General features: G+C 37.1%; 9 protein-coding genes across 9 annotated transcripts; 2 read left to right on the top strand and 7 right to left on the bottom strand.

Moving 5' to 3' along the window:
• Positions 1 to 242: 242 nt before the first annotated feature.
• On the bottom strand, positions 243 to 3,481 carry Cbr-snx-1 (the record flags this gene model as incomplete). The annotated part of the gene is made up of 6 exons (XM_002643275.1): positions 243 to 296; positions 1,754 to 2,230; positions 2,281 to 2,661; positions 2,713 to 2,874; positions 2,924 to 3,062; positions 3,276 to 3,481. The coding sequence occupies 6 exons, from the start codon at positions 3,479 to 3,481 to the stop codon at positions 243 to 245; spliced, it is 1,419 nt and encodes a 472-aa protein (XP_002643321.1).
• A 628-nt stretch (positions 3,482 to 4,109) lies between these two features.
• On the bottom strand, positions 4,110 to 5,849 carry Cbr-lmp-2 (the record flags this gene model as incomplete). Its single annotated transcript, XM_002643274.1, has 7 exons — positions 4,110 to 4,223; positions 4,419 to 4,519; positions 4,564 to 4,622; positions 4,668 to 4,939; positions 5,344 to 5,469; positions 5,513 to 5,593; positions 5,742 to 5,849. 7 exons carry the CDS (start codon positions 5,847 to 5,849, stop codon positions 4,110 to 4,112), a joined length of 861 nt encoding a protein of 286 aa, XP_002643320.1.
• Positions 5,850 to 7,711: 1,862 nt separating this feature from the next.
• Positions 7,712 to 9,010, top strand: CBG04134 (the record flags this gene model as incomplete). The annotated part of the gene is made up of 6 exons (XM_002643273.1): positions 7,712 to 7,774; positions 7,820 to 7,945; positions 8,307 to 8,408; positions 8,459 to 8,572; positions 8,620 to 8,770; positions 8,823 to 9,010. 6 exons carry the CDS (start codon positions 7,712 to 7,714, stop codon positions 9,008 to 9,010), a joined length of 744 nt encoding a protein of 247 aa, XP_002643319.1.
• A 543-nt stretch (positions 9,011 to 9,553) lies between these two features.
• On the bottom strand, positions 9,554 to 11,965 carry CBG04133 (the record flags this gene model as incomplete). The annotated part of the gene is made up of 12 exons (XM_045238658.1): positions 9,554 to 9,769; positions 9,942 to 9,983; positions 10,185 to 10,254; positions 10,301 to 10,401; positions 10,476 to 10,548; positions 10,768 to 10,916; positions 11,050 to 11,172; positions 11,218 to 11,281; positions 11,333 to 11,474; positions 11,521 to 11,605; positions 11,653 to 11,760; positions 11,804 to 11,965. The coding sequence occupies 12 exons, from the start codon at positions 11,963 to 11,965 to the stop codon at positions 9,554 to 9,556; spliced, it is 1,335 nt and encodes a 444-aa protein (XP_045092466.1).
• Positions 11,966 to 13,140: 1,175 nt separating this feature from the next.
• CBG04132 lies at positions 13,141 to 14,002 on the bottom strand (the record flags this gene model as incomplete). Its single annotated transcript, XM_002643271.2, has 4 exons — positions 13,141 to 13,353; positions 13,681 to 13,747; positions 13,791 to 13,902; positions 13,948 to 14,002. The coding sequence occupies 4 exons, from the start codon at positions 14,000 to 14,002 to the stop codon at positions 13,141 to 13,143; spliced, it is 447 nt and encodes a 148-aa protein (XP_002643317.2).
• Positions 14,003 to 15,239: 1,237 nt separating this feature from the next.
• Positions 15,240 to 16,364, bottom strand: Cbr-ife-4 (the record flags this gene model as incomplete). The annotated part of the gene is made up of 4 exons (XM_002643270.1): positions 15,240 to 15,396; positions 15,588 to 15,825; positions 16,020 to 16,200; positions 16,296 to 16,364. The coding sequence occupies 4 exons, from the start codon at positions 16,362 to 16,364 to the stop codon at positions 15,240 to 15,242; spliced, it is 645 nt and encodes a 214-aa protein (XP_002643316.1).
• A 459-nt stretch (positions 16,365 to 16,823) lies between these two features.
• On the bottom strand, positions 16,824 to 21,120 carry Cbr-rme-6 (the record flags this gene model as incomplete). The annotated part of the gene is made up of 18 exons (XM_002643269.1): positions 16,824 to 16,958; positions 17,003 to 17,200; positions 17,249 to 17,321; positions 17,368 to 17,483; positions 17,531 to 17,759; positions 17,810 to 18,166; positions 18,209 to 18,482; positions 18,524 to 18,687; positions 18,733 to 18,953; positions 19,053 to 19,325; positions 19,379 to 19,534; positions 19,584 to 19,900; positions 19,947 to 20,268; positions 20,323 to 20,412; positions 20,589 to 20,691; positions 20,738 to 20,835; positions 20,885 to 20,971; positions 21,019 to 21,120. 18 exons carry the CDS (start codon positions 21,118 to 21,120, stop codon positions 16,824 to 16,826), a joined length of 3,315 nt encoding a protein of 1,104 aa, XP_002643315.1.
• Positions 21,121 to 21,412: 292 nt separating this feature from the next.
• Positions 21,413 to 22,641, top strand: CBG04129 (the record flags this gene model as incomplete). The annotated part of the gene is made up of 5 exons (XM_045238657.1): positions 21,413 to 21,508; positions 21,837 to 21,964; positions 22,008 to 22,095; positions 22,319 to 22,409; positions 22,460 to 22,641. The coding sequence occupies 5 exons, from the start codon at positions 21,413 to 21,415 to the stop codon at positions 22,639 to 22,641; spliced, it is 585 nt and encodes a 194-aa protein (XP_045092465.1).
• A 2,930-nt stretch (positions 22,642 to 25,571) lies between these two features.
• On the bottom strand, positions 25,572 to 26,366 carry CBG27395 (the record flags this gene model as incomplete). The annotated part of the gene is made up of 2 exons (XM_045238656.1): positions 25,572 to 25,644; positions 25,702 to 26,366. 2 exons carry the CDS (start codon positions 26,364 to 26,366, stop codon positions 25,572 to 25,574), a joined length of 738 nt encoding a protein of 245 aa, XP_045100936.1.
• Between the last annotated feature and the right edge of the window lie 216 nt (positions 26,367 to 26,582).

The following is a 26,582-nucleotide window of genomic DNA, read 5'->3' as shown; positions in this document are numbered from 1 at the left end:
ACAGTTTGTGCAATAGAAATGTGAAATAAAAATTTTAATATTACAATAGACCGTAAAATAAGTTCTATTCCAGTTATATCACAAAAAGCACTAATGCAACTGGGATCAAAGCATATGATTTTGATTGATGTTATGATTACAATAAATAAGAAAATAAGTGACATTTTAACAAATCGTGGAGGGGAGAAGGTTGAAAATAATGAGGTTCTTTCAAAGCGAAAATATCGATTACATTCGATTACTCAAAGTTGGATGTTATGAGCTTGTGGCTCAAATTTCTCCCAGAGTTGAAGCATCTGTAATAAGATTAGCCTATTTTTAAAAGGGCTGATTTGACTTCTAGGGGTTTTTTTTCTAAGCCTGTTTTGTAGGTCTTCTTTTCAAGGTCTGAGCCTATTTTTTGGCAACTGAAAATACTTCTTATAGCAAATATAACTTTCAGGGGGGGAGATTTGTAGGTGAATATGTATCAAAAAAATCGAAAAAACCTTTCAAAAAATTCACGTAAAATATAAAATTTTCCCGAAAATATTTTTTTTCTGAAAATTTGTAAACAAGAAATCCGGCCATTCAACACTTTAAAAAAATAAAAAATTTCACGCAAAAAGTGAAAAAATTGCGTAAAAATCGAAAAATTGAGTGGCACCCCTCAACTCATATAGCGCCCAAGAATCTTGTTTCAAAAATCTTGTTTTATCATGATTCTTTGATTTTGAGTATAGCGCGACTAAAGCAAATTCAACTGATTTGGTCCGGAACCTTGTAACAATTCAATGCTCTGTATATTTTTGCTTTTTTAGGAAGAAATTTCGGCTCTAGTCGGTTATTTTGGTCCTTAGAAATTTTTTTCTAGATTTATATCAATTTTTAGCTTTTAATCTTTAAAATGCGGTATAAGAAATGACCACTAAACTTTTCTCAGAAGTTGGTGCCAACATATGTTCCTTCTATAAACTAGCACAAAGTTCATAATATAAGGTGTCCATGCGCATGTTGAGCAGAATAGCAAAAAAGTTTTCTGAATTTTCTGAAAAAGTGGATCAAGTTAGTTCAAAATTCATAACTTTGTGCGGCCAGAAAAAAAACATGGCTCTTTCAGAGTTATATATTTTTTGGAAACTGCACTTCTAAATTTATTTAAAAGTATAAAATACCGTAATTTCTCTTATAGAGGCACATGGGCTTCTATTTTTTAATCACCCTATCATAGAGAGTCAGGGTGGACTTCTATTTGAGAAAGCGCCCAAGTTAGAGAGTTTTCGGTTCTTAACTAAGCAGAAATATTTAAAAAAAAAACGACAAGAATGAACTGAATTTACAAGAAAACCAACAAAAAATGTGTCTACAATGATACTGGAGAAAAAATTACCCACATAGTACCAACGGTGGTACATTATTCCAATGTCCATGGGATTTTCAAATTTATGGCCTCTATTATTTCCTGGGACCTTTAAACTAGAAATTTATGAACCTTGTGTTAGTTTATAGAAGGAACATATTTTGGCACCAACTTCTGAGGAACAATTAGTGGACACTTCGGACACCGCATTTTTAAGATTAAAAGCTGAAAATTGATATAAATCTAGAAAAAATTTCTAAGGGCCAAGAAAAATCTAAGGACAAAAATTAATACTAAGGACCAAAAATAATCCCAAAAATAATTCTAAGGACCAAAATGACCAACTTGGAATGAAATTTCATATTGCGTGAATAGTTTCACTGAAACTCCTCTTGCCAAACTCGTTTTAATTACCTCAGTATGAGTATGAATCATACTCTCCATATAATCGATCAAAATTTTCTTCATGTCGGTTTTACGGTCAGTGTCAAAACGAGCGACTTCCTCCCGAATAGCCTTGCTGAGTTCTCCGAAATGTTGTTCAAGTTGGTCAATTCTGAGAACAGTTTCTTCAATTTCCGCTTTTAGCTGGTCTGATTTCTCGTTGCGTCCACCAGCCGCTAAGTCAATTTTGGTCTTCTGGTCGCGTTTACGAGATAATGTCTGTTGAGCGTCTTGCCACTGTTGCCACGCGCGAACACGCTCTCCAAAAACGTCTTTCAATGCCGAAATGAGCATGATGTACTCGTAAATGGCTTCAGAAAACTTTGCGTTGTCAATTTCGGCTTGCTTTCCCCATGCATTCGAAACGCTCTCCGTCACGTCAGTCAATGCAGACAGAGCACGAGAGAGGGACGTCGATTCTTCGCAAGCAGCGAGCATAGAAAGAGCCTAAACAATTGGAAATTGGAGCTTAGATTACATCACAAAGTATGACTCACTTTCCCTAACAGCTCTCCACTTGTTGCCATTTCTCTACGAGAAGCCACCAACGACTCGGTCACAGTGTACAACTTGCGAAGGGCTTCATCGAGTTCGTCGATTTGTGACTGGACTTGTTCGAACCAACGATCTCCTTCCTCCATGTGGAAAGCCATCTTGGAGAAGACAACTTGGAAGTTCTTGAAAATTTTCTTCACTCCGAAGCTTGACAACGCAGCGGTTTGCACTGCTTTTGGAAGATCTGAGTCAATTGTGAGAAAGTCGCGAAGATCACAGTCGTTTCGCATGCGTGGGTGCTGAACCAAGCGACTGACGTAGCGTTCCAAATGACGTGCACGTTGAATTCCAACTTCTCGACTCATGGCCGGGTCCGAGTTTGTCTAGAAAACAAGAATTACGTTTTGATCAGTGTTTTTTTTTTCAAAGTTCACCTTTGTTTTGGTGAGAGCCGATATGCTTTTCTCTGGTGGCTGCGGGATGACGATTCCCTTGGAGAGATACTTTTCGACAATTTTTCCATGAAGACCAAGAAAATCAGAAAATCTACGCCACGTCTCGTAATAAGTTTTGGCGTAACCAACGACGCCGCTAACCTGAAACTTTTTTTTTAAAAGCGATTTCTAGCATATGTATTCAAAATACCTCAGTCTGAAGCTTATAAACGATATAAGCGTTCATTCCGTCACCACGCTTCTCGAATTCACGAATGATGATATTGAACTTAATTGGCACAGGCTCAGGCGAGATTTGAGCATAGTGGTCGTTGTGGTTGTCATGATATCTGAAAAATGACTGTTTGGTTTTTATTAATGCTTTGGAACGTTTTCTGATACTTTCAGACGAAATGTCTGCTTGAAACAGTTCCACAGGCCTACCGAATCATGCATGTTCAGCCTTGCGGACTGAGCAAGCATCTGCCAGAATTTTTTCATTACTGTTGGAGTTTTAGTTTTGTCGGAGTACTGTACGTGCAGCGAAAAGAATGAGAACTTACTGATCGTGGTCCTCGATACTGTTAATAACAGCCGGCGAGGTATTCTCAGTGCCGGTCGAAGTATTGAGCCGAAGTTTTGACGGTGGGGTGTCTTCGTTTCCCAAATTGATCTCGTCACAATCGTCGCCAAAAAAAGTTTGTCGATCGATTACAGCTCCAGTACGATCAGCATAAGAATTTGAGTGAACCTCTTCTTCCGACAACATTTCAATAACTGGCTATTTTCTGGAAAAAAGAAATATGAATAGTGACTGGAGAAATATCAAAAAAGAAAAGCAGAATGAAAAACGAGACGTCAATAAGATTCTGATAAACAAATGATGAAATAAGATACGTATATATAAATCATCTAGTGGAAAATTTATGGGCGGCTAAGAGGAGAAAAAGAAAACAGAAGAGAGGGTTATGGTGACGTATTGAATAATCAATACACTGAAAGATTTGGAGGAAGACTGTGGAGGACACAACCAACCCTCTGGGAGACGAGAAATTCGTTTGCGATGAACAGTTATATGTGTATTTGTGCTAACCGTGGTCGGTGAGGTTAGCAGGCTGACAGAGCGCGTTTGCAATGACCTTGTGGCCGGGGGAGAAATACGTCATCGGTGGGTTCCTCCGCCGATCGGCCGCTCGCTCACATTTACACATTCCTTGACACAGACACGCACACGCACACACTCGTCGACACTCGCCAGCAAACACAGACACAGGCAGAGACGACATCTGCGTAACGTCATAATCAATGGGCATACGAAAGGCAAGAAAGTTGAATAACTCAAGAAAGAATATTTATTATTATTATATTATTGAAAGACGAGAAGTTTTGAAAAAATACTAAAATCGTTCAAGGATGTCATCTTTACTCAGTTCGTTTCCACTGTCACTGCCAAAATGGGAATCTGGGTTGACCAAGTTTAGAACTTCTTCCGGCAGAAATGTTCGGTATATCTGAATTTTGAACTGATTTCGATAATGATAGACGGAATTGATCATTATACATTAGAAAGCTAAAACCAATTAGATGATTACTAAACTTATTCTGGGAAAAAAAATCTGAGATAAAACTAGAATGAAGAAATTTAAAGGCGTTTCAGTTTTGAACCAAGACATCACTATTTGAATGTTTTTGTATTTCAAAATCACCAAGTAAACCACGAGCGTCAGAACGATCAACCCAGCCAGTGCAGATCCAACAATAATTGGTACTAAATCTGTAGTGTTTTCATCTGACGGACATACTTGCTCTGAATTCATAAACGTTTTACAAATTTTATAAATATAAACTTACTTGGTCCAAATGAAGCACTTTTCATGTATGCTTGAATAGTAGTCAATTTAAACTTTATGCTGTAATACAATTCCGATCGTTTCTCTTCCGATAAAACTACTTACTAAGCCACATCGTCGTTAATAGCATATTTCTGTTCACTCGGACAATAGTATGAGTTCCCAATATCGGCGTATATTGAACCGCTCAAATCGGAGAGATTGTTTGGATCAATGTGAAGATTGTAGCTTTGAGTTGGGTATTTTGCATTTGGAAATGATGATGGGTCTGATGAAAAATTAGCCGTTACGTTCACTTGGAAAAGTGTGAATTCTTTTCCTTCCGTTTTGAATCTTTTGTCTTCAGTGAAACCAAGATCAATCGTCCATCCGGCCATCTGGGATAGCGGATATTAAATGCGTCACGCTGAAGGGAACAGGGAATTGTTAAAATAATGATATCAAAACAAACAGTATTTAGAAATCATTTGTGTAGTGGACATTTATAAAAACGCACTACGTAAAATGTTAGTATCCTATTTCAAATTCACGTAATTGTTGTTTCTTAACATTTTTAGACTTCTGCGCATTCACGCAACTTTTTTTGTAATTAACAAAAAGAGTTTTAAACTATAAAACAGAAACTCTAAATCCGTGTCACATTTTCTAAATTTTTTAGATCAGTCAGCTGATAATATGTGACCTCAACTTTTGAAACCAAACCTACCATCGTATTTTTTGAGTTGAAAGTCAAAGTTAGCATGTTTTTTCTTAGTTCTGCATGCTTATTTAAAAAACTCACGTGGTACAAATTAATTCGTAGAAGTTGAGCTGGAACCGACATGCCAGCAGTAGCTATATATGTGTCACAAGTGGATACAGCAGTATCCGCAGTCGAAGAAGTTGGCACGTGGACAACCACATCTTTCTGAATACAGTTTGAAACAAACGATAATTGGAAAAACACTTACTTCACTATCACTTGTTTGATATGTAAGGTACAAGTATATATCAGCTTGAACAATTATGCAGGGAACACCAGAGCTATATACCTGAAAATGTCTATTTTTCGCGTTCAATGAATGTACATTTATTAAAAGTACCATTTGATTGGTACTCTGAGTTTTTTGCCCATATCAGTTTATGTTTTTTGATGTGAGAGTACTAGGAATGGTCATAACAAATTGTTATAGAAAGTACCCGTACTTTGTAAACTCCTTTGTTTGCCGCATCAGAAGCTGTGTCGATAACTGTCAAACACAACAACAAAAATGTAAAAACGAGAGTCAAAAGTTTGTCCTGTTCCATCTGAGGATAAAACATTATTGATAACAATTATAATATAAATCAACTTAAACTCACCGTTCTGAAAGTAGAATTAAATGTGCTGTTTGATTCAATGCACCACACACAGAAATATCAGCAATCCAACTCGCGGTGAAGTTTTCTTATCGTTTCTGCTGCACGCACTCACTTAAATTTTATTAGAGTCGTTATATTTTATGAAACATTACAGAGATCCTGGTCAACGGTGACAAAAAGTCAAAACTAAGCAAAAAAAGTTGAAAGTGATATAGTCGGTTCTTATTTTCAAGTGAAGATTTATTCCAATTAATTGGCAACGATACCGTTCAAAAACTCAAAAATAAGATTATACTAAACATATGCAAGAAATTTCACATGAAAAAAAAACTAACAATTAACAAAAACACAAGAAATCATATGTAATCACAAATAAGTATAAATTATTTCTTCCCGAATTTAAGGATTATATTTGAAGAATGTGCTAATGCGTGTTAGATTCAAAACATTCACACATGTATTCATTTCTAACAATTGTAAGAACGACAATGAAACACACCGTAAAACCTGTATTAGAAGGGCCGGCCCTTCTATTTTTCAAAGGTACCTCCGGAGGGCCCTTCTATTACAGGGGCCATTCAATTAGAGTGGGCCCTTCTATTTTTCCGGCCATTTTTCACGAAAATTTTCACCGAAAAATTCGACGAGTTTTTGTTAAAAATTCATGAAAGTCTAGCAATTTCACCAAAATGAGAAAGTTTTTTATCAAAAAAATAGAGTTTCAACAAATTTCTAATGAATTGTGGATTTCCTGAAATATTTTTCACTGAAAACGTACGGAAATTTTTCAATATCAAGACACATTTTGGAGGTGGGTCTTTCTTTACAGGGGCATTCGCACCATTGATGAAGTTATTTTCATGTTAATTCTCAGCATAACGTTGTAATTCATATTTGGGAGAAGACGAACATAAGATAACAATGCTGAACATAAACTTTGAAATTTAAAATTGATCTGAAGATTCCAAAATGTAATTGCACAGGGTTTTTGACCGTATACGTTACTATCCAGAGAAGACAACAAAGTTTTCATCGCTTATTTGAAGTTTTCCGAAGTTTATCTCACTTTGCAAAGAATTATTGCAGAGTGTCAGTTTAAAAAAAAAAGTTAATCTCAATTTTTTTGATTTTCATTTTCAGAATATATCTTCTGGGACTCAATTCAGCTGAACAGCTTGAACGGTTGTTCCTGCCAACAAAATCCTGAAACTGACTCAATTATTCGATTTTCTTTTACGATTACTCATTCTCCTCTGCTGCGTATCTGCCAATTTGACCCTGCCTCACAATTTAACCCGTCCTCTCTCGCACCGGGCTGTCTTCGATGACTCGCCCTTCTTTCCTATTCTTGGTCCAAGAAATCAATACGTCTCAAAGACACGCAGCAGAGGTCAACCCCGCGCAACGCTGCTCGTCTTCTCCGTCTTTTTCAGTGCCCTTTATTTCATTGAGAGGGTCCCACGTTACATGAAAACGTCGGGGAAAGGGCCACCAGCCCACACTGCACACTGGCGGGTGGTGCGTACGTTGGAGGGTACGGGGTGTAAATGTGTGTGTGCGTGTCTTGGAGAGTAGATGACCAGGACCACGCGAACCCTCCCCGCGTTTTGTCTCCCTCTCTGTTAATCCGTTTCTCCGAATTGTTACAATCCATTGCTTCCCATTTTCTTACAAATATATTTTTTGCTTCTTTTTTATAATCGTTTTACTTTTTACAAAGAAAAAAGTAATAATAATCTGAATAGAGTGAAATATTACTCTGAAGTGAACAAATGAATTTAAAGTTTTCCAACGTTTCTATTTCAGACATGACGAGACCTACTGCTCCATGCCTAACTGCTGATTATTACACATATTCCACTTACACTCAAGTAGGATTTACGGGCTTTTGGAGAAGTTAAATCATTTTTATTCAGAGAGACGATTATTATGGTGGATACGAACCAAAAAATGACAATTCACAAGATTATAATCGGACATCTGCGCCTATGCGAAGAGAGCCAACAAAGACAGTCTCCCATAATCAACGAGGAAAAGGAAAGGTAACCAATAGAAAGATTTTTTGTTTTAAGTAAACGATTTCGTAATTTTTTAATCATCTCAGAAAGAACTCCACAAAGAACCCGTCAGAAACACAGTTGTTACGTATCAATAATAATATTCGGAAATCACTTTTTTCCCGAATTCAGCTGCCTGTAACGGCAACAATCAAAGATTCAAAAACTAATCAGTGAACCGTAATACCTTTTTACCGTTCGATCTTCATTTTGTAGTCAGAGCATATTCGAGTGATAATTCAAACAGCTAGCTGATCGAAACATTTCTGAATCGAGTATGAGAAAGAGTCTAAATAAACCGAATATAGATTTAGCCAATTGAATAAGAATACATTTTAATTTTTAGGACTCATCTTCGGCACACTGCATTTCATTCATTTACTGCGCTCTTGCCATCATAGTCATTGCATTCAATGTTGTTATGTACTACAACGGAGTCAGGAATTCGGTTAGTTTTCTCTCGAAACCAAAAATCTGTTGACGAATATTGTTTTTCAGTTTGTAATCTATCTGTCTGGGGCAATGGCGATAATTGTCTTTACATGCATTCTGATGCACATTGGAATTGGTGCTCAACAACCGTTTCTTTGCATACCATTTGTGGTTTTGAGAGTTGGTTTTCAATTTACCTTTAGGTGTTCTAATGTGTATATTTTCAGACCCTCGAGACATTCGTCAGCGCCCTGATGCTGGCTGCATTCACTTATGCTATTGTGAAACCAGAGAGCGATTTGTTCATGCTGTTTCTCCAATGCACTAGAATGGCAGCTCAACTTGTTTCGGCCCATTTCAAGTTTGATCTTGTTGACAGTGAGTTTTGAAAGTTTTTGAGCAATAGAGTCAAATGGAATACATTTTTCAGCCACGTTCCAAGTGTGTATTATTGGTTGGTGCATATCACTCGTTCTTTTATCGGTGTCTGTCTACGTTTGTCGTGTGGCATTCCACTGCACAATGTCCATTGCTGATCAAGTTCGATACAATCGTTATCAGAAGCACACTGGCACTTCGCAAACACGTTTCGCTGGCGACGAGTATCCGTGTATTTGAAATGCAAAACGAATACTGTAACGGGGAACCTGAACCGAAGGTTATTTAAACCACTGAAATCATTTATCTGAATTTTCATTATGTATCTATCAAATGCTGTCTATTATATTAAAACGAGGAAAGCCAGAAATATCGTCGGGCTTTTGCTGTGGACAGAATATTGCATTTCTCATTTACGCTATTGGTTATAGTTTTTTATTACTGCATATATCCTCCAAATACTGCATCCACAAGCTCCCCTTCTTGAACTTTTCATGTCTCATCATCCTTGAAACGTTGACCTGTAAACTTCTCATCGTGTCACAAAATTGCCCTTTTAAAGCTTTCTGTTATTTCTTGTATTGCTGGTACATTGATGTATTTGTTTCTGTTTTTTTTCCGTCTCAAAATGAAACCAATTTACTACCAAAATAATTAAATACAATCAATAAAACACGAATTCATGTTAACATATAAGAAAGATACCAAGTTTTTAATGACGAGAAAGAGAAAAAATTCAAAGTAAGGAAATTGTGATATCCGAGTGTATTTTAGTTTCAGTTTCTAGTAAGCAAATAGTATCACTACCAAGAAATAGAAAAGCCAGAAGATTTTCAAGGCAGACGATGAAGTTGCTTCTGTCGACTTGACGGAATCGTCTAATGCCTTTTCCAACTCTTCGTCTGAAGGAAGGTCGGCAGTTGAAGTCGTTTCTGTTACAGAAGCTGCTGTAGTTTCTGGAAGATCATCTGTTGGCTTGTTCTCCATTGGTTTCTGCTCCTGGAAAAATAATTTTCGACAATGAGGAAACAGTTAACAGAAACAAAAATCATTGGTTAAACGATTCACAAGAAATTTCTACTGTTAATGGGAACGTAAAAATGCTACTTCCTAAGATAGTCACCTTTTCAATTGATCCACAGAAGGCCCCAGTGTTACCCATATTACACACGCAACGATTGCATTCACATCGCCCATTATTGGAACACAATTCCTGCCAGATGGATTCAGATAAGATATAATAAAGTATTGTGAGGCTATTTAAACAACTTCTATATTCACAAAATCAAACTTAGAAGCAAAATAGTGATCTTGGAATTTTCAAAAATATGATAGTTCTTGCTTAGCCGCCAAGGATTCCCCTATCAGAACCTATTTCCATGAGACACGTTGCAAATTGCGAAATTTCACTGACCCCGTTCTCCACGCAGTTGTTTGATGCCGTTGAACAAGAGCAATCGTCGCGTTCCCATCCCATTTCACATCTGGAAAAGTTGATGTAACATTTATATAACGTTCATTGTTTCATACTTGCAAGTTCCGCAGTCGCAAACTCCGTTTCCAGAGCATACTTTTCCATTGGAAGACAGCGGACAGCTGTCATTGTCGCACTGACAGAATTTACCTGTCACCTGAAGATAAAGAAGGTCATATTATGAATTTCAAAACAATGAAAGACTGTTTCCCACATTATCTTACTACCTACCGTAGGTCTATTACACTGGCACTGACCACATTTGCATTTTCCAGAAGAACTGCATACTGGAGTAGAGGAGTTACTGAAAGAAAGTATAATGATCGGAGTTTTCGTTTGTTCTTTGGAATCCATATTCCAGGCGAAACAAAATCTGTGTATTGGAATCTCAGAGGTATTACAGCTTCAAAGTATTGTATGGAATTAAAAATCATCAGCCATAAATGTTGCTTTACCTGTTTTCAATGGAAAAAATGATAAAAAGAGTTGATAAAACTGGTGTAACATAGAAAAAAAAACTTACAATTTACACTTGTCTTCTAATTCTGAAGCAGTCGAAACTCCAAGTGTTGCCAACGGACATTCACATTTGTCTCCACCGCGGGATGGATCGCATACACATTGTCCACAAACCAAATGACCATTCTGATGGCATAACCGAGAGTTTATTTCCTGGAATAAAAACTGATTATTGAGATCTTAAAAAGTTTTCCCAAGTTTTTGAACAAAAAACTTCAAACTTCACGAAGTATCAAGTTACACGAGGTGCTAAGAGTGGCGCATATCAGATAAGATATTAGCTTACTGGATGTTTTTCGCATTCACACCCGCAGATGGTGGTGACGTATATGCCAGCAATTGTTCGTTGTCCAAGAATACCAACAGAGAGTGTAACATCGCCGGAATTCGAACAAGAGTTGACGGTAACCTTGAAAATATAAATTAGTTGGGGAAATATATTCAATTCACAAACCTCAATTTTGAATTCGACAATCTGATTGTTCTGGACTCGGCAGGATTTGGTTTTTTTCAATTCCCTGAAACGGTATGTTACAATTATATTCACATGCTACAAAAAAAATACAAACCCGTCGCAAACAATATAAAATGTCAAGTTGATCGGCGAATCTTTGACATCCGAAGTTTGAATCTCCATGGTTTCTGGCTCGGTACCTCGTCTATTCACATCAGTTTGGTGAAGATACTTGAAGGTAACTGTCGATGAGTGTCCTGCAAAATCAGATGAGATTGTCTAGAACGAATCCATTTTCTAAACCAGGCATGAGTCGAACTGAAACGGCTTGTGGTTGTAGTCGAACGACGGTTCTCCCATCGTGTTGCTTAGTTTCAAGTGGAAGATTCTAAAAAATAGTTTAAAGAAACATAGAATTTTTGTTCTTTTCCCTACCTGTTGGGTTTTGACTTGGGCAGTTTGAGGAGAATAAACCAAATGAGGGGTACAAGTTTCGTTAGTAAACTTAGACTTTAATTGACACCGATTAACAAGAGAAGAATGCTGAAAGTAAAAAAATTCTTTCGAACATGTACCACTAACTCACAGGATCAATGCACCAAGCGCATTCTGCATGAGCTTTGATGCATTGTCCACAACTTTGCTGAGCATCCAAATTATTGCATAACTGATCTGGTGTTTCATCAGATAGTGACGACTTCAGAAAAAACAAGGCAAGACATAATAATATTCTTACTGGTGAGTGCATGTCTGCAAATATCGAAAAATGGATTATCTTATTTGAAGGAAAGCCTACTCATAACCACAGTAGTTTAAACTAATGGATAAAATTTGAAGACAACAAAAGTTTTTGAGGAGCACTGGAAAAATCATAAAACTTGAGAACAACACACGACTTGTGTGAAGTAATAAACAGAAGAACCTCTATCTCTTTCTGTCCCTCCCTACGAGTACAGAGGTAGATGAAACACATACAGAGAACAGGCGTAGGCATCTGGCGTGGCAGAGGCCGTAACTGCCACAGCAGACGCTCTACATTGCTCTGTCATATGGCGTTGTGGGGGGAGGTGCACGGACCTTGAAGTCACCATCAACCCAACTTCAACTGCACCGATCTTTTTTCGCTATTTTTTTACTTAGCATTGCGATTCGCTCGGTCGTTCGTAGGAAGAAGCAAAAAAATGCCCGTTGATGCTCTCGATACAAGTTTTATAGGGTTCCGGCAATGAAACACAACAGAAAAAAGTTATCGGTCCTGGGATCCAGTGTGTCGAAATAAAAAGTGGCAGCTGTTGGTTTTCAAGTCTGCCCTAGTGGAAATTTGGTTGCAATGAAATCAGGGATAAAATCAGGGATAGCAGAACGACAATAAAGAATCGGGTGATTGAATTTTGACACCTGTATTAGAAAAAATGAAGATTATTTTTGAATGCGCAATATTTTAAAAACTTGTGAAAATGCGTTTTTCATGAATCAGAATCGTTTATAATTGGGACGAAAGAAAGTTGTGTGATAATGAAACATGTGTTTTCCAAAATGTTCCTAGTTTAAGTTTTGTCAGCAACAGCCACGTCTTGATTTCAACTCCATCGACTTGATTCTCATTGTCCAGTAAGATTCACAGTGGGCACACCATGCTTTGTTATATTTCCAATTGCCATTTTTCGAGGTGCGCGTCGGTTTTGATAATTTTTGTCGCTGAAAAATTTGATTTTTTCGAGATGACAACCGCTTTTTCAACCTAATCCTTTGTCAACTCAAATTTCTCAAGATTTTTGTTGTACAAATTTCTCACCGACAACGCATCTAATCCTTCGCACGGCTAACCACAAAGCATTTCAGATAATCAATCAATGTCATATAACTTTTCTCTTCTGCTGTGTGTACACAAGAATCTGCGGGGGTTCCTCATTTCTTGCAGTATTACACTCTACCTTGCCAACTTTTGTTCATAAAAACCATCTCGCAAACACTGACCTTTAAAATATTCCGGAGTAATGTAGAAGAGAGCATGGATGACCTCGAATGAGAATAATTATTGAAAATAAAACATATCTCATTCTTCGAGACTGAAGCATGTTTTGGACCATATGGATAGTTTCCTCCAATTCTTTTTACTGTTATAGTTCTAATGTTCTGAAAAATAGTTTTTTGGAAAATAAGTCTCTGTGATATCAGTTAACACACAATAAATTTTAGTAAAATTTTATTTCATCACCAGGGAAACCTTTTGAAAACCATGGCGAAAGCTGACATCGGGAACTTTTTGATTTCTACAAAAAAACTCTGATTTTCACGAAAAATCACAGTAATAAACCAGCAAGTTTTATGCTAAAAATGCTAAAAATCGGCTCACTTGGATCATGACATCAAAATGTTGTGGTAACTTGCAATTAGTTAACTGTTCATGCATACAATTTTAAAAACTAAGAGATTCATGTTCCTTTTACATTCACAACTGACCTCTGCCATAGAACACAAATTTTGTGAAGACTGCAAAAAAGTGAGAGTTTTAGGAAATCTGTGCCTTCTGGAAAAGAAAAATAATTACGTGAAATTTTTCAATTGCTTACAAAAAAATATGACGTTTCTTATTTGAAAAAAGATGACTGTCCGAATGCGAAGACTTATTACTTTTCAGTTGTTTTATCCCATATATATTTTCTAGACGAACAGAATATGGAACTGAAATCAATTTCAAACAGTCAAATCGATTAACGACAAACTCACTTTTAAATGATTCAAATAAAAACACTGCAAACAATAAAAGGTGAATTTCGTTCATTTGAAGTTTCAAAATGGCGGACGACTGAACATGACACTAATGGACAGACCCTTCTTTTCCATCAAAGGTGACATTCACTATGTAAAATAAACTTGTTCTTTTGCTAATGGTAGGTAAGCCTAAGTGTCTGCGGAAAAGAAAGTAAAATCATCTTTAGCGTGGATTCAAAAGTTGTCTTTGGATGAAGGAAGAATTCCCGCGGAAAGAATAAAACCAACAAAAATTAGTGAAATTACCTCACTAAAAAGGAAAAGACGTTTTTTTTTGTCTTACACATGTGCACATGTCAAACAACTTGTCTGACTCTCACAGAGAATGCAATCTAATTTTGTAAGTTATGCTCTGGTTTTAAAGGAGAACTAGAGAATGCACTGTATTTTTGGAAACACCCATATTTAGTGATTCCAGGGCAATCTTGTTTCACGATTGGGAGTTGTCTCCGATTTGTACAAATTTAGACGGATTTTTGAAAAGGATGTGGCATTATAGACGAAAAAATCAAATACCGTAAAAACTATAATATAGCGCCACCTGTAGTAAAAGACGCTCTCTAATACAACGCCATCCTTGAGGTAGTTGGAGGTAGCAAAACAAAGTACTTATGTTTGATGTGCAGTGTAGCAGTAGAATCTAGACACTTCGCATCTTTTTTTTTTAATTTTGGTACCCTGTTATTCAAATAAAAAATCAATTTTTGTTACCTCGCGTCATCCCAAACCCCCCCCCCCCCCCCCTCTTCAAAAAATAGAACGCCATAGCGCTCTATTACAGTTTTTATGGTATCTTCCCTTTTCTTTGCAGCAAGAAGCAATTTTCATTTTGAAGAAAATTCGAAATCAACTAGAACGAAATGAAGCTTGTCCGAAAACCTTACTTTAACTTATGTTTTGGCTATACATTTTTCTGGTTTTTTGCTATTTCGATGTTGCAAGTTTGTTACGTTTTCCAAGGAAATCTACTTCAACAAACTGAGCCATTGCTTCTCTCCCTGGCTGATTTTTATCCTGCTGAATTCAAAGCCGTTTTTGTTTTCGAAAGATAGTGAAAATACGTTTTTAATCAAACATCATAAAAACTCCAACGAAAGTTTTATTTCAGTAAATAACTCCATTAAGCATAAAATTAATTTTTAAAAAAATGAAAAGCTGCTATTTTGAGATGCATCCAGGCTTTTTTGAATTAGAGAACCAATGAAAAATTACGAATAAAAGCAATCAAATAGTTATAAACATTTTAATTATTTCAGAATGTTTTTGTTAGTGTGTCGATAGGAGCTTTGGTCTCTCAGGCAGTCATCGTGACGTTTGTACTCAAGAACAGTATTTTGCGGAAGGTTCAAAACTTTGCGGAGAGTATCACGGATTCGGTTTGTCACAGGAGTCTCGTCAGCGTTTCTGAAAGGGTGAATATTTGTTGTTTGATTTTCCAGGTACTGATTTGTTAGTGAATATTGTAAAATCAGAAACAGCTCAGACAGAAACCTTTGCGCCTCTTCTTAAAGGTTTATGAGTAAGAAGTCCATATTCGAACAAAAAAAAATTCAAAAGAAACACTTTTAGTTTTTTCCAAACATTTGGAAACATACCTATTCCATAATGAAATGATATCTTCTTGATTGCGAATTGAACACACCGCTCCACACAGTTCATCTCCAATTTCAAATTGTTCTCCAACAACAGCCAGTAGTAGATTCTCCCAAATACGAGAGGATAATCCTTTCTTCAGACGAATAATCCATTTTCCACCTTTGCAGTTTGCTGGATCTTCCCAGACAGGCTTGATTCCAGTTTTGAAGAAGTGTATATCCGCTTTGTCACACAGATCTGTGATTTTATAATATTAAGCCATATTTGTTGAATATTTTCGGATGTTCCTGGTAATACACTCAATGAGCATCACTCTCATATCTCTCAATCCTATCAATCCAGCAAATCTACGGCAATTTTCTTTTATCAATTGCCAAATTGTAAAATTTCATTTCAAAATGATGAGAGCTGAAATTTTCAATAAGATTTACCTGTTGGGCGTCGAAAATGTGACATGATCCCCCAAAACTGTTCAACTGTTTTCATTACTCCAACCGGCTGAACATAGCTTGCATAATCCTCCGGGTCAAACTTCCCAGATGGTCTCACAAAATAGGAGAACGTGTAGGAATATTGAATTGGATGGTCGTTTAACCTAATTGGCGTTTCGCTCTGCAAAAATATAAGATTTGCGAAGTTGTAGTAACGAGACAGAGAAATAAACAACTATTTTTTCCGTCCTGTAACATTCATTCTCTCAAACTGACCATTAGCATTGGTAAATTCCTAGGAACTTTCGGTGTCTCTGCAAACACTGCCACTTCTTCTGTTTCCATGTCTGAAAATTTACGTTTCGCATCTTATGTATTCAAATTAGATTAAGCAGAAATCGGACACAAACGAGTGAAAAGGAAAAAAAGCCCGGAGGGACACCGCCAATACACAATGTCGAATGACCTCCTTCTCTCTGTGCCTTGGTCTCTTGAGACTGAATAGTACACAAAAAAGAAGAGACACAGAGCACAACTGCCAACACGAACGTTATTGATTTGCGCACCAGTGTCTCTCTCGGCGGAAAATACTGAGAGGAGAAGTGAGAAAGGCAGATACATCGGGATGAGCAGAATAAACGTTTTTGGCAAAAATGATATAGCCGTAAACAAATACAAAATTACATTATACAAAGTTTATTTTTTTCTTTTCCCGTAACATTATGGTCATTGTTAGAAAGTTTCACAAATGTAATGCCGGTAGAGGCGTGCAATAAATATATTATATCGTATCACAAAATCATATCACAGAATGGTTTTTATGTACTCGACAGCCGACTTGAAATTAACCCAATAGTAAGCATCACGGCCAGATTCAATTTGGTCTCCAGCAAATGTTTCGATAAACTGAAGATTTGACAAAAGGGAACGGGGATTTGCCTGCAAAATTTATTTTACTTCGTTATCAAAACCTCTGTATTTACCTTGATAATGACAAAAACTAGAACTGGTGTTAAGTCATCCGCAGATGCTACTGCATTTTTTGATGACAATGCCACCAAATTATTGATGACATCACAACAACGGACAAGACAGTTGAGTTTTTCTTGAGCTGTTACGTAATTGTCGAGCATTGACAATTCAGCTTGAGCAGATGGCCATGGGGCTTCTCCGAGAAGATGCTAAAATTAAAAATAATCAGGTATTTGCAGGAATGATTACAGTCAAACCTCTGGAATTTTCAATGCTTCGTGGACGGGAGTCACAGAGCTTGATGCTTTCCCAATGACAGATTGCAATAATCTGAAACACATTTCTGTAATTTTCGTATATTTTTACTCTTTCTTACTTGTCTTTTTTTTGATCCATCTCCCTATTCGGCCAAAAAGCGATTTCGTAGACAGCGAACATTACAAAACGCTCCATCGTTGTCATCGCTCTAGCAATCATAGATTCAGTAGCAAACTGCAACAAAAACACCTTTGCTTTCAATGAAAGTTCGAAAAACTTACGTTCCAATCGTAATTTTGCATCAAACGCTCTCTTAGATAGGTGAGCAAGTTTTGAAGAAACTCGGCACGCTCGTCGTGTGCTTGAAGAAATTTGAATTCGCTGTAGAACTTGCCCACTGCAACCACTTCAGGGGTTTTACCGCTGGCTAGCTTGCTATTTTGGAATCCAGTCTCGAGAAATGTTTGAATCAAATTGTCAACCAGAATTTGTTCCGTGAGGCGACGATTCCTAAAGAATTGCATATGTATTGTATTCAAAAAATTAGAAAAACAACTCACAGCAAAACTCTTTGCTCCATTGAAGAGATATCGTTAGATTTTCTCATCAAAATAGCTCTTTCTTCTCGCATTTGTCTGACAAGAAAGTCTTGTTCCACCTCGTTTCCAACTAAATGATCCATAAGTATTTCCACGCCTTCGTTCTCGAACAGTTCGATGCACCGCTTCACCTCACGGAGTTGAGCAGCTTGTCCATATTCTCGGCGGTGCTCCGTTTCAACAAGAACACCGTCCAGAAAACTGTCCAAACGAACTTTTTTGCTCATTTCTTTCATCTCGCTCCTACACCCAATTTTTGGAAGATAGGAGACGTTTCCAAGAACCGTGATCATTTTACGGAGAGTGTCTTTGAATGCTCTGAAACTTGCTCAATAAAAAACGTACTATGCTTCAACTAACCTGCAGGAAGTAAGATTTTCTGGAGAATAGTATGGCTCAGACATCTCCGTGTTTTTTGGCATTGACTTAGTGTCAGTCAGCTTTGTGAATGTCGATTTTTCGATTTTAATTGACGAATTTGAGGCATACTTTGCTAGAATCGAATCTCCTTTTTCTGTATCTGGTATGTTTTGAGCACTTGCACTGCTCACCATCCCGCTTGGTTGTTTTGCAAGAGAACTGCTTCGACGAAGATGGTCCCGTATGTCAGAAAGTGTGTTAGACTGAGTGATACCTGCAAAAAATCATTCAATCCCAATTATTTTAGAGTCTTACCTTTCTTCATACGGTCACTGAAATTTTTTAGTTTTGCAAGTCCTCCCCTGGATTCTCCGATTTGTAGAGCCTCCACTGGAGCGTCGACTGAGACATTATTCACATTTGGCTTTTCCACAGATTTCTCTTCTTTTGAGGGCTCGGAGGGTATGCTTATCACATCACTGTAGAAAAAATTACATTAAGACAGAAAAAAGATCATAGCTTACTCAGTAGTAGTGTAAAGCGTCGAAAAGTCAATGAGATCCTTATTTTCAGTAAAGTTGTTGTTGGCAATTGGGGCATTGGTTGCAGCTGAAGCCTTGATAGTTATTGGAGCAGAATCACTAGAGATATTGTCCATAATAAGAAGTTCAGTTTCTTTTAATTGTTTTTGTTTTCTGGCTTCTTGCTTTCTCCGTTCGACTTCACTGGCTTCGCGTAATTTTCTCTGGAATTGCGTAATTTGGCCACTTATCAAAAAGATGTGTCGTCAAGTAATAAAATTATAACAGTATTAAACTCACGAAGCAAAGTCCAGAAAGAACACATCAAAGTTTTCTTTCTCAAATACTCCGCCGTAATTTTCAGTTTTCATATGCAGCTCGTTTGGATCGTAAAAAGAATCTCCGGTGCGTTTGAAAGATTTTTGAACTTTTCTATGGATATTTCGGAGCGCCGAAAGTTTGGGTGAGTCCTCAGAATTTTCTACATGCAATTTTTCCACAGTAGATGCAAAAGACTCGGGCATCTTCTGGCATACTGAGACGATTCGCGAAATTTTCAAATCGGTAGTTGGAGGCGTTTCGCGGATCATTTTTATCTGAACATTTTTTTCTGTTCTATAGATGATTTTGTGAAAGAATATTGACCTACCAACTTATTTGCATCTGCCAGAGACCCAACAAAATTTGACTTCGTTTCCAAGTCAGACTCAGATTTCCCGCTAGCTATAAGTGACGTGATCTCCACATCGGGGGCCATGTTTTCCACTAACAACGAATCCATCATTTCGGAAATAAGATGAGTATTCTGAAAATCATTTTGAAAATTATTGGGCTCGAAACCATCAATGACATACTCTACACTGACTCAAAAACTCTCGATATTCTTCAGGAGGTGATTCAAACTCTCTTAATGAAATCATTTGTATAATCATCGCAATTTGTGCCAGGTTGTGGTTAACAATAGAACCAATGCGCACGTCATTATCAACAACTCCAAATTTTTGAGGGCTGATAATCGCAGGACAGAGAAGATTTGAGACGATCATATCCTTGCATGCATGACTGAGCTCAATAGCGGACATATCGTCAACGATTTCGTAAAGCGAGCAGAATATATCTCTCACGATCCAGTTCAAATTTGGTGGTAGCATGGAGAGAGCCAGAGAAATATCTGAAAAATAAGATAAAACGCTCAAGCGTGAAGTTTGATCTCTCACTTTCTAAAAAATTGTCCACAAAATCGACCAGCTTGGAAACGACCAGCGCTCGGTACTCTGGCAATCTCTCAGAGTTTTGGCGGCCGTCGGATAGGAATCTGGAACTTGACTGTTTCATATCCACGTCAAGCCAAAAGTTTCCAAGTTGAATAACATTGAGAACACTCTTCCGCAGCGCTTTTGTAAGATACACCATTGTCGGATGCATTTGCTCCACAAAGTATTTGTAAAATCTAGTCGAAATTGATGTTTCCTTTCTCAGCATAGTTCTCATCTGAGACCCTGACTTGACCAACTGGAGTTTCAGAAGGTAGCAAACAACCTGCAAATAGATACACGATGGAGATTAGATGCGTTTACATTGCAAATATGGTACCTGAGCAATTTTGAGTTCATCGTCAGGATAGAGCCCGCAAGAGTAAACCAGGTGAAAGAACGTTTGGATCAAATTGTCATTAGTAGTGACCTGTAAAAATTAGATTGTTCAGTCCGGAAAATTATAAATGTCATGATTAAAAAACCGCGATGCTAGCAAACTCTCATAATCCAAATATTTTTGACATAATGTTAGATACTTTGAGCCTGATTTATGTACCAAAAACTTCCGACATTAGTTATAGTTCCCAAAAATTAAGTATTCACATCATTCTGGTCCCACATGTTCAACAACTCAGCCACTGATGTTGGTTCCATGTAGAGAACTGTGAGCAATTGGTTCAATGTTGAATAATGATGTCCGAAGTGCCTAAAAGTAATAATAATAAAATATTGAACCAATCAAAAAATCTTACTTATAGGCAGCCAGAGCCTCGGTGTCACTAATTTCTTTGAGCAAGCGGCAAGCATAACTAGGGTCTAAAGACTGACTCTTGAGCTGGCGAGAAACGTTCTGAAACAAAAAACCTTGATGGTTTATAACTTTCGATAATCAAACTGACCGTCCAATAAGAGCTCCTCCACGCTTCAGTTAGCAATTTGACTTCGAGGTCCGCAACTTCTTGTTTGTGGCGATGGAGTGAAGCAGACTGAAATGTAACAGTGAAATGTATATCGGACAAAACTATATTACAACCTCGGCATCGGCGAGCAATTTTTGATTGCGGATTTTAGTGGCAAGCTCATAGAATTGACGGTATTTATCGTGTGATCGGATTTTTTCTACAGCTTCCGACATCTACCTGCAAAAATCATCTTCACAATATCGAAAAATGAGAAATCCATCAATGTTGACAACAATGAGACAAATAAAACAAAATCAATAGCAAAGGAACGGAAAGACACCGATAATGAGTGCAACCTCAGTATAAACAATGAGGAGGCCGCTGTCCGCAATTGCGCGTCGTATGTGTTGCCTTTGTTTGGTGACCCGAGTAGGGTGCGCACTAGGTGGCAAAAAAATTGGTGTGTCGCGGGTGAACAAGAGAAACATACATGAGGTGCCCAGTGTGGGTCCATTAGAACAGAAAATGATGTACCTTGTATTTTTATGGTGTATTGTACTCGTATCTGCGGACGACCAAAGCTGTAGGTTGATTTCCAACAAGCCACATGGAGAATTGAATGTAAGTATCAAAGTAAATTGGTGTTTATCAAATTGAAAATGTCAGTTTGTTTAAAGAAAATCACTAAATTTAACTTGGTTCTGATTGGCACTGCAAAGAAAGGGTATCTTTCAGAATTGCCCTTTTTTGCGATAGCATACGCATATAAGTTTTTAACGTTACATTTTTCAGAAACAAATTTTTCAGAAAGAAAAGTATTATTGATTCATTCGAACGGGAAATAAATAGTCAGAATTGAACGAGTTCAGTCATGTGACAGTGCGAATTTTTCAAGCCAGAAATAGTTATCGTGGTAAAACAATGTTTCAATGGAGATGATTTATTTCAGATATATGGGAATGGACTACACAGACAAATAGAGCTCACAGCCGCAATTCAAGCTAAAACTCGGGTCCCTCAATGCAGATTAGTGTACAAAGTGATGATTCCCGAGCGAGCATACGTTGATGAAAGAGAGTAAGTATTCTCGTGTCTTCTGTAATTATCGCTTAACTTTCAGAATGCAAAGCTCAAACCCAGGATACGATTTTGTAGTGTTGTTTTCAAAGAGTTCCAACATACAAATAGTAAGTTCTTATTACGTGAAGGTGAACGAAATTACTATAAAGCCCTTACTCTTTTAAGATTTTGAAAAATATAATTTTTCCTTGATGCACAGGGTAACAAGAGATGAAAACTGTTTGATTTTCAAGTTATTGTAACCCTGTGAGCCAAGATTAAAATTAGTTATGTTATTTTCAATCACTGCTTTGTTCCCTTTCAAAAATCAAATAAAGTGGCGTTTTATTTCAAACATATATTAATTTACAGCTGTATATAGTAAAGAAAAAACTTTACCTCTCCACATTTGAAATAAAAGATACCGTATCATGGAAGGTGCATCTGCAACCACCAAGTAATTGTGAGTTTTCTCTTTTTACTGAAAAATTTGGAAATAAAGTAGTTTTTCAGTGTACCCACGCACGCTTACATTTAAGACACCAAATGTAGCAGTAGACTGTAACGGGGAATTCGCGAATTGTATAGCTTTGAAAATGCACAATGGTATGTTTTTTCTAATGAATCAGAAAATTTTCGAGATTTTGAGAATGCGTTTTAATAGGAAACGTTTTACTAGAAATGTGTTTATTTGAACTATTTGAAGAAGTTGAACTTGAATGACTTCATTGAAATTATCCGGGTTGATTCTAGGAAAATCTGTTTGTTACTCACTTCGGCCCGTTAGTTTAAGAATCAATTATTATTTACTTTGTTTTTAACAGGTGCAAACTTCTTCGACTTTTTAGCCGGATGTTGATAATTTTAAATATGAAGAAGTTTCATGAATGTCACAAGCAATTGGGCTTGCGACAATTGGGCTTGCGACGCTTGACAATGAAATTACGACCAGGTGTTTTTCAGACATTCGACTTAAGCCAACATCTCGGCAGTGGCTGCATGTACAATCTCCCTTCTCGACGCCGATACGGATAAATATCTTCAGGAACGAAAAGCTGAATCAAGATCTTTCATTTCTGACTTGTCCGATTCTTATAGCTACGCTATCATTAACTATTTTCCATTTGATTTATAAAATTTGAAATTTTATATGTATAGAAGTTGCTCCATGAATCCATTCAAATCCCCAAATTCTCACAAAAGTGATTGTTAAGTAAACGCTTATGGGTTGGCATCCCACATAAACACAGTTCATGAAACCAAGCACGTTATTGGAAACGCATCTCACAAATGAAAACAGGTACATCTTCGGAAATTAGTATTTCAGAAGTGCGTAATCTGGCAAAAACGTAGCTTTATTTTTGATGCAAAAGTCCCTGATATTTTCAAAGCAATTCTTCAAAATAAGGTGTTGTTATGATTGTCGAAGAACGCATGCAGCTGTTTTCTGATTTGAACTGATGTGACTCCATGTTAGACTCCACGATTTCACTAGAATTTTGTCACGAGAAAGGCACATGCAACTACCATTATTACATAAAATCCAGAGAAACTCCTTCTCAGAAACCCCTTCAATAGGGACCCTGGCTTTTGCTTAGAATCCGGGTAAAATTTGCCTTGCGAACCGAATTTTCATAAAGATGTATTGACAGAGCTATAAATTTTCATAAACATCCCTGATACAAATTTAATGGAATATCAACATCGCAATTACCCAAAAATATACATTTTGAGCCGTTAGATCAATTTATTTCGAAAAACCGAAAATTTACTAATTTCGAAGTCTCTGGAAAACTGGTAATCGGAAATTTTTACAAATGATTTAGGGAAAGTTGATCTTGACACTTATCAATTTGCAGCTACTCACCATTATTACTAAAGTTTTTAAGGGCTGGCAAAGTTGAGATAAAAAGACAGTTGCGTGCACTCCGAAGCTTATGATGTCACTGGCGACAGTACGAGTCCCTTGGTGATTGAAATATTTTCGAAACTATGAAAAATGATAGAAAAAATCTATCCTCACATTTCAAACGAAAATACTAGGACAGACTTTGTTAGTTGTTCCTTTTGTTGTTCCCCGTTAGAACATTTTATAGTTTCTCTAAAAAGGCGATTTTCACGACTTCATGAGATTTTCATGAGATTAAGAATTTTCGACGAGCGATAACTCAGCTCAAATTGATTTAATAATTTGAAACTTGGTCAGTTTACTGATGATTTATGTGAATTGTTTCACTCCAAATTTAAGCCCAGCAAAACGCGTCATTTAAACGTTGTGATAGTACAAACTTTTGTTTCTTGATACCTTCTTTTTTGAAATTTCAAAGAGATTCTGATCACTAAATCCTTCGATTCTTATTTGGTTTTTAGATTCATTCTCAGACGGTTAAGTTACCATGCCACCGGGCGGCGGCTATCAAGAATATGTTGTTCCCTCCAATTTTATTTTCAAGTACGAGGTGAGTGGGTCAAGAAGGATTAGGCTGAAAAAGTATTGCGAAATAATCCCTATTACACGAAAATGAGCACGAGTCATGAAGGAAGAAAAACTAAAAAATTAGAGTGAGCAAGAACCAGAATTTTTACAATAGAAAGTTGTAGTTTCCTAACAAGGAAAACAGTCTAGTTCAAATTCAAATGAAAAAAGTAATTTCTTAATGTTATTTTCAGCCATAATCGCTTCCTTTACGTTAAAAGACACTATTGAAGAAGCCGCAACTCATTTGCTTGATCAAGCCTATGATCAAATGAATCAACTGGAAGATTTTATAGGTTGAAAGATCTTGCTCGAACGAAAAAGGCAAATAAAAAAATCGGAAAAGAATAAAAAAGTTGATTAATCACAAAAAAAGATTATGCAAAGAAAACTCCAAGTTAGAGAAAAAAACGACATCAATGGTGTGCTGTCAGACAATTTTTTCTAGGCAGGTTAGAAAAAAACGAACAAAAAACACCGAAATGAACAGTTCGATTCAAACTTATGTAACTTATGAATAGAAATGAAAAGCTTCACAATAAACTGAGCCGTACAACTTAATCATGAAAACAATTTTTCAGAGAACACCACGCAGCATATCCAGAGTTGTCTCGTGAGTATTTTCAAAGCATCTCCTAACAAATGTGACGATGCTTCAGTTTTTATTTTCATTGCAGTTGAATTATTGTTCACGTTTTCTAGAACCAACAAATTCATTATGAAAATAGTATTACCAAACGTTTTTCAGGCCAATTAAAAAAAAAAAAATTATAACTTGAAAAATAAGCACATCCTAGATCGCCAGAGAAAGTCAGTACCAGTGATCGGAATTTCGAGTATTGATGAAATAAAACATGAGACGAATCAATAGGCTTTAAATTAATATAGAGAATGAAAAGCTTGCCTGCAAGAAGAAACGGAACAATTTGGAATCTGACGATGGTGGGTACAAATATTTAATTTTAGAAATAACGAAAAAAGCTGAACGCCTTTGAGATAATTTTACTAGGGAAAAAGAAGCACTGGGATGAAAGAAATAATTGACAGGAATCTGGACGGGGTGACTGGAATGAGAGGGATGCTAAGGTTTGATGACATAAAAAAATACTGTGGGCCTAGATTTAAAAATCAAAAGTGAGGAATGAAGATTTAATGTTGTCGATTGTAGTTGGATGGTGTTTCCAAAATCAAGCGTCCACTAACTTTTTGTTCCTTTGGAGCTCTGTAAAATTGAAAAATGTTTATTAAAATTCTGGAGGAGAGTCGTTTAACACCTTACTTATTTCTGAGAAAAGTCTCCAGAAGATCTTCCGAACGTTTGCGAGCTTCCCGTTCGGATGCAAGAAGTCCTTCCAATTCAGCGATTCTCTTTTTCATCTTATCATGCTCATCTTCTCGTTTTTTCTGAAGTTCCTTAGCCTTATTTCTGCTCTTGCGGACAGCGTCGTTGTTTCTGGCTCTTTTCAGTTTGTATGTTGGCTGTGCTTTTTCATCGGCTGCTTTCAGATTGTACTTTCGGGCTTTCGTTTGGGGTTTGAAGTTTGCTAATCCGTCTCCTGCTCGATTTTTGCTGTTTGGATTGTAATAATAGTCATTGTCATCGTCGCTCAAATCGCTTGTGTCCGGACTGTAATCCTTGTACTTGTTGTATGATGGTCTTTTAATGATTCGACGTTCTCTTTCTGCTGCTGCCTCTGCTTCAGCCTTCAACTCGCAATTCATTTTGTATTCATCCGGATCAAAGTCTTCAGCGTTCCGAAATCCTGGACCATACGCTACATGACGTTCATACTCATTCAGCACAGGTGGTTCGTAAGGTCGCTCTCCATCGTAGAGGATGTTGACTTTTTGGAGTTCGGCATCATCAAAATCCACGTTGTCTACTGGAACATCAAGATCGGTGAAGCATTGGAGATAGTTGTCAAGATCCAACTCCGTTTCCATGAAGTCCACAGGGTTGCGTTCACGATCTCGCTGTTGGAGAGAAGCAGCAAGTGCGAGAGAGTCCTGAATGATTTACAATGAGTTGTTTTTTTCCGGAAAATAATACTCACTTGTCTTGTGAAAGCTCCTGCGGCTGAAGTTGAAGCTCCGTTGTCTGGGAGATCCGTGAGGCCACGGATTTGTTCTCCTTGAAGCCGAGAAATCTGAGGATTCTTC

This window comes from Caenorhabditis briggsae (genome assembly GCF_000004555.2).
Source record: "Caenorhabditis briggsae complete genome, chrX, whole genome shotgun sequence".
Lineage (NCBI taxonomy): Eukaryota > Metazoa > Nematoda > Chromadorea > Rhabditida > Rhabditidae > Caenorhabditis > Caenorhabditis briggsae.
The sequence above is the reverse complement of the archived record's forward strand: the minus strand, read 5'-3'. Positions and strand labels throughout refer to the sequence as shown.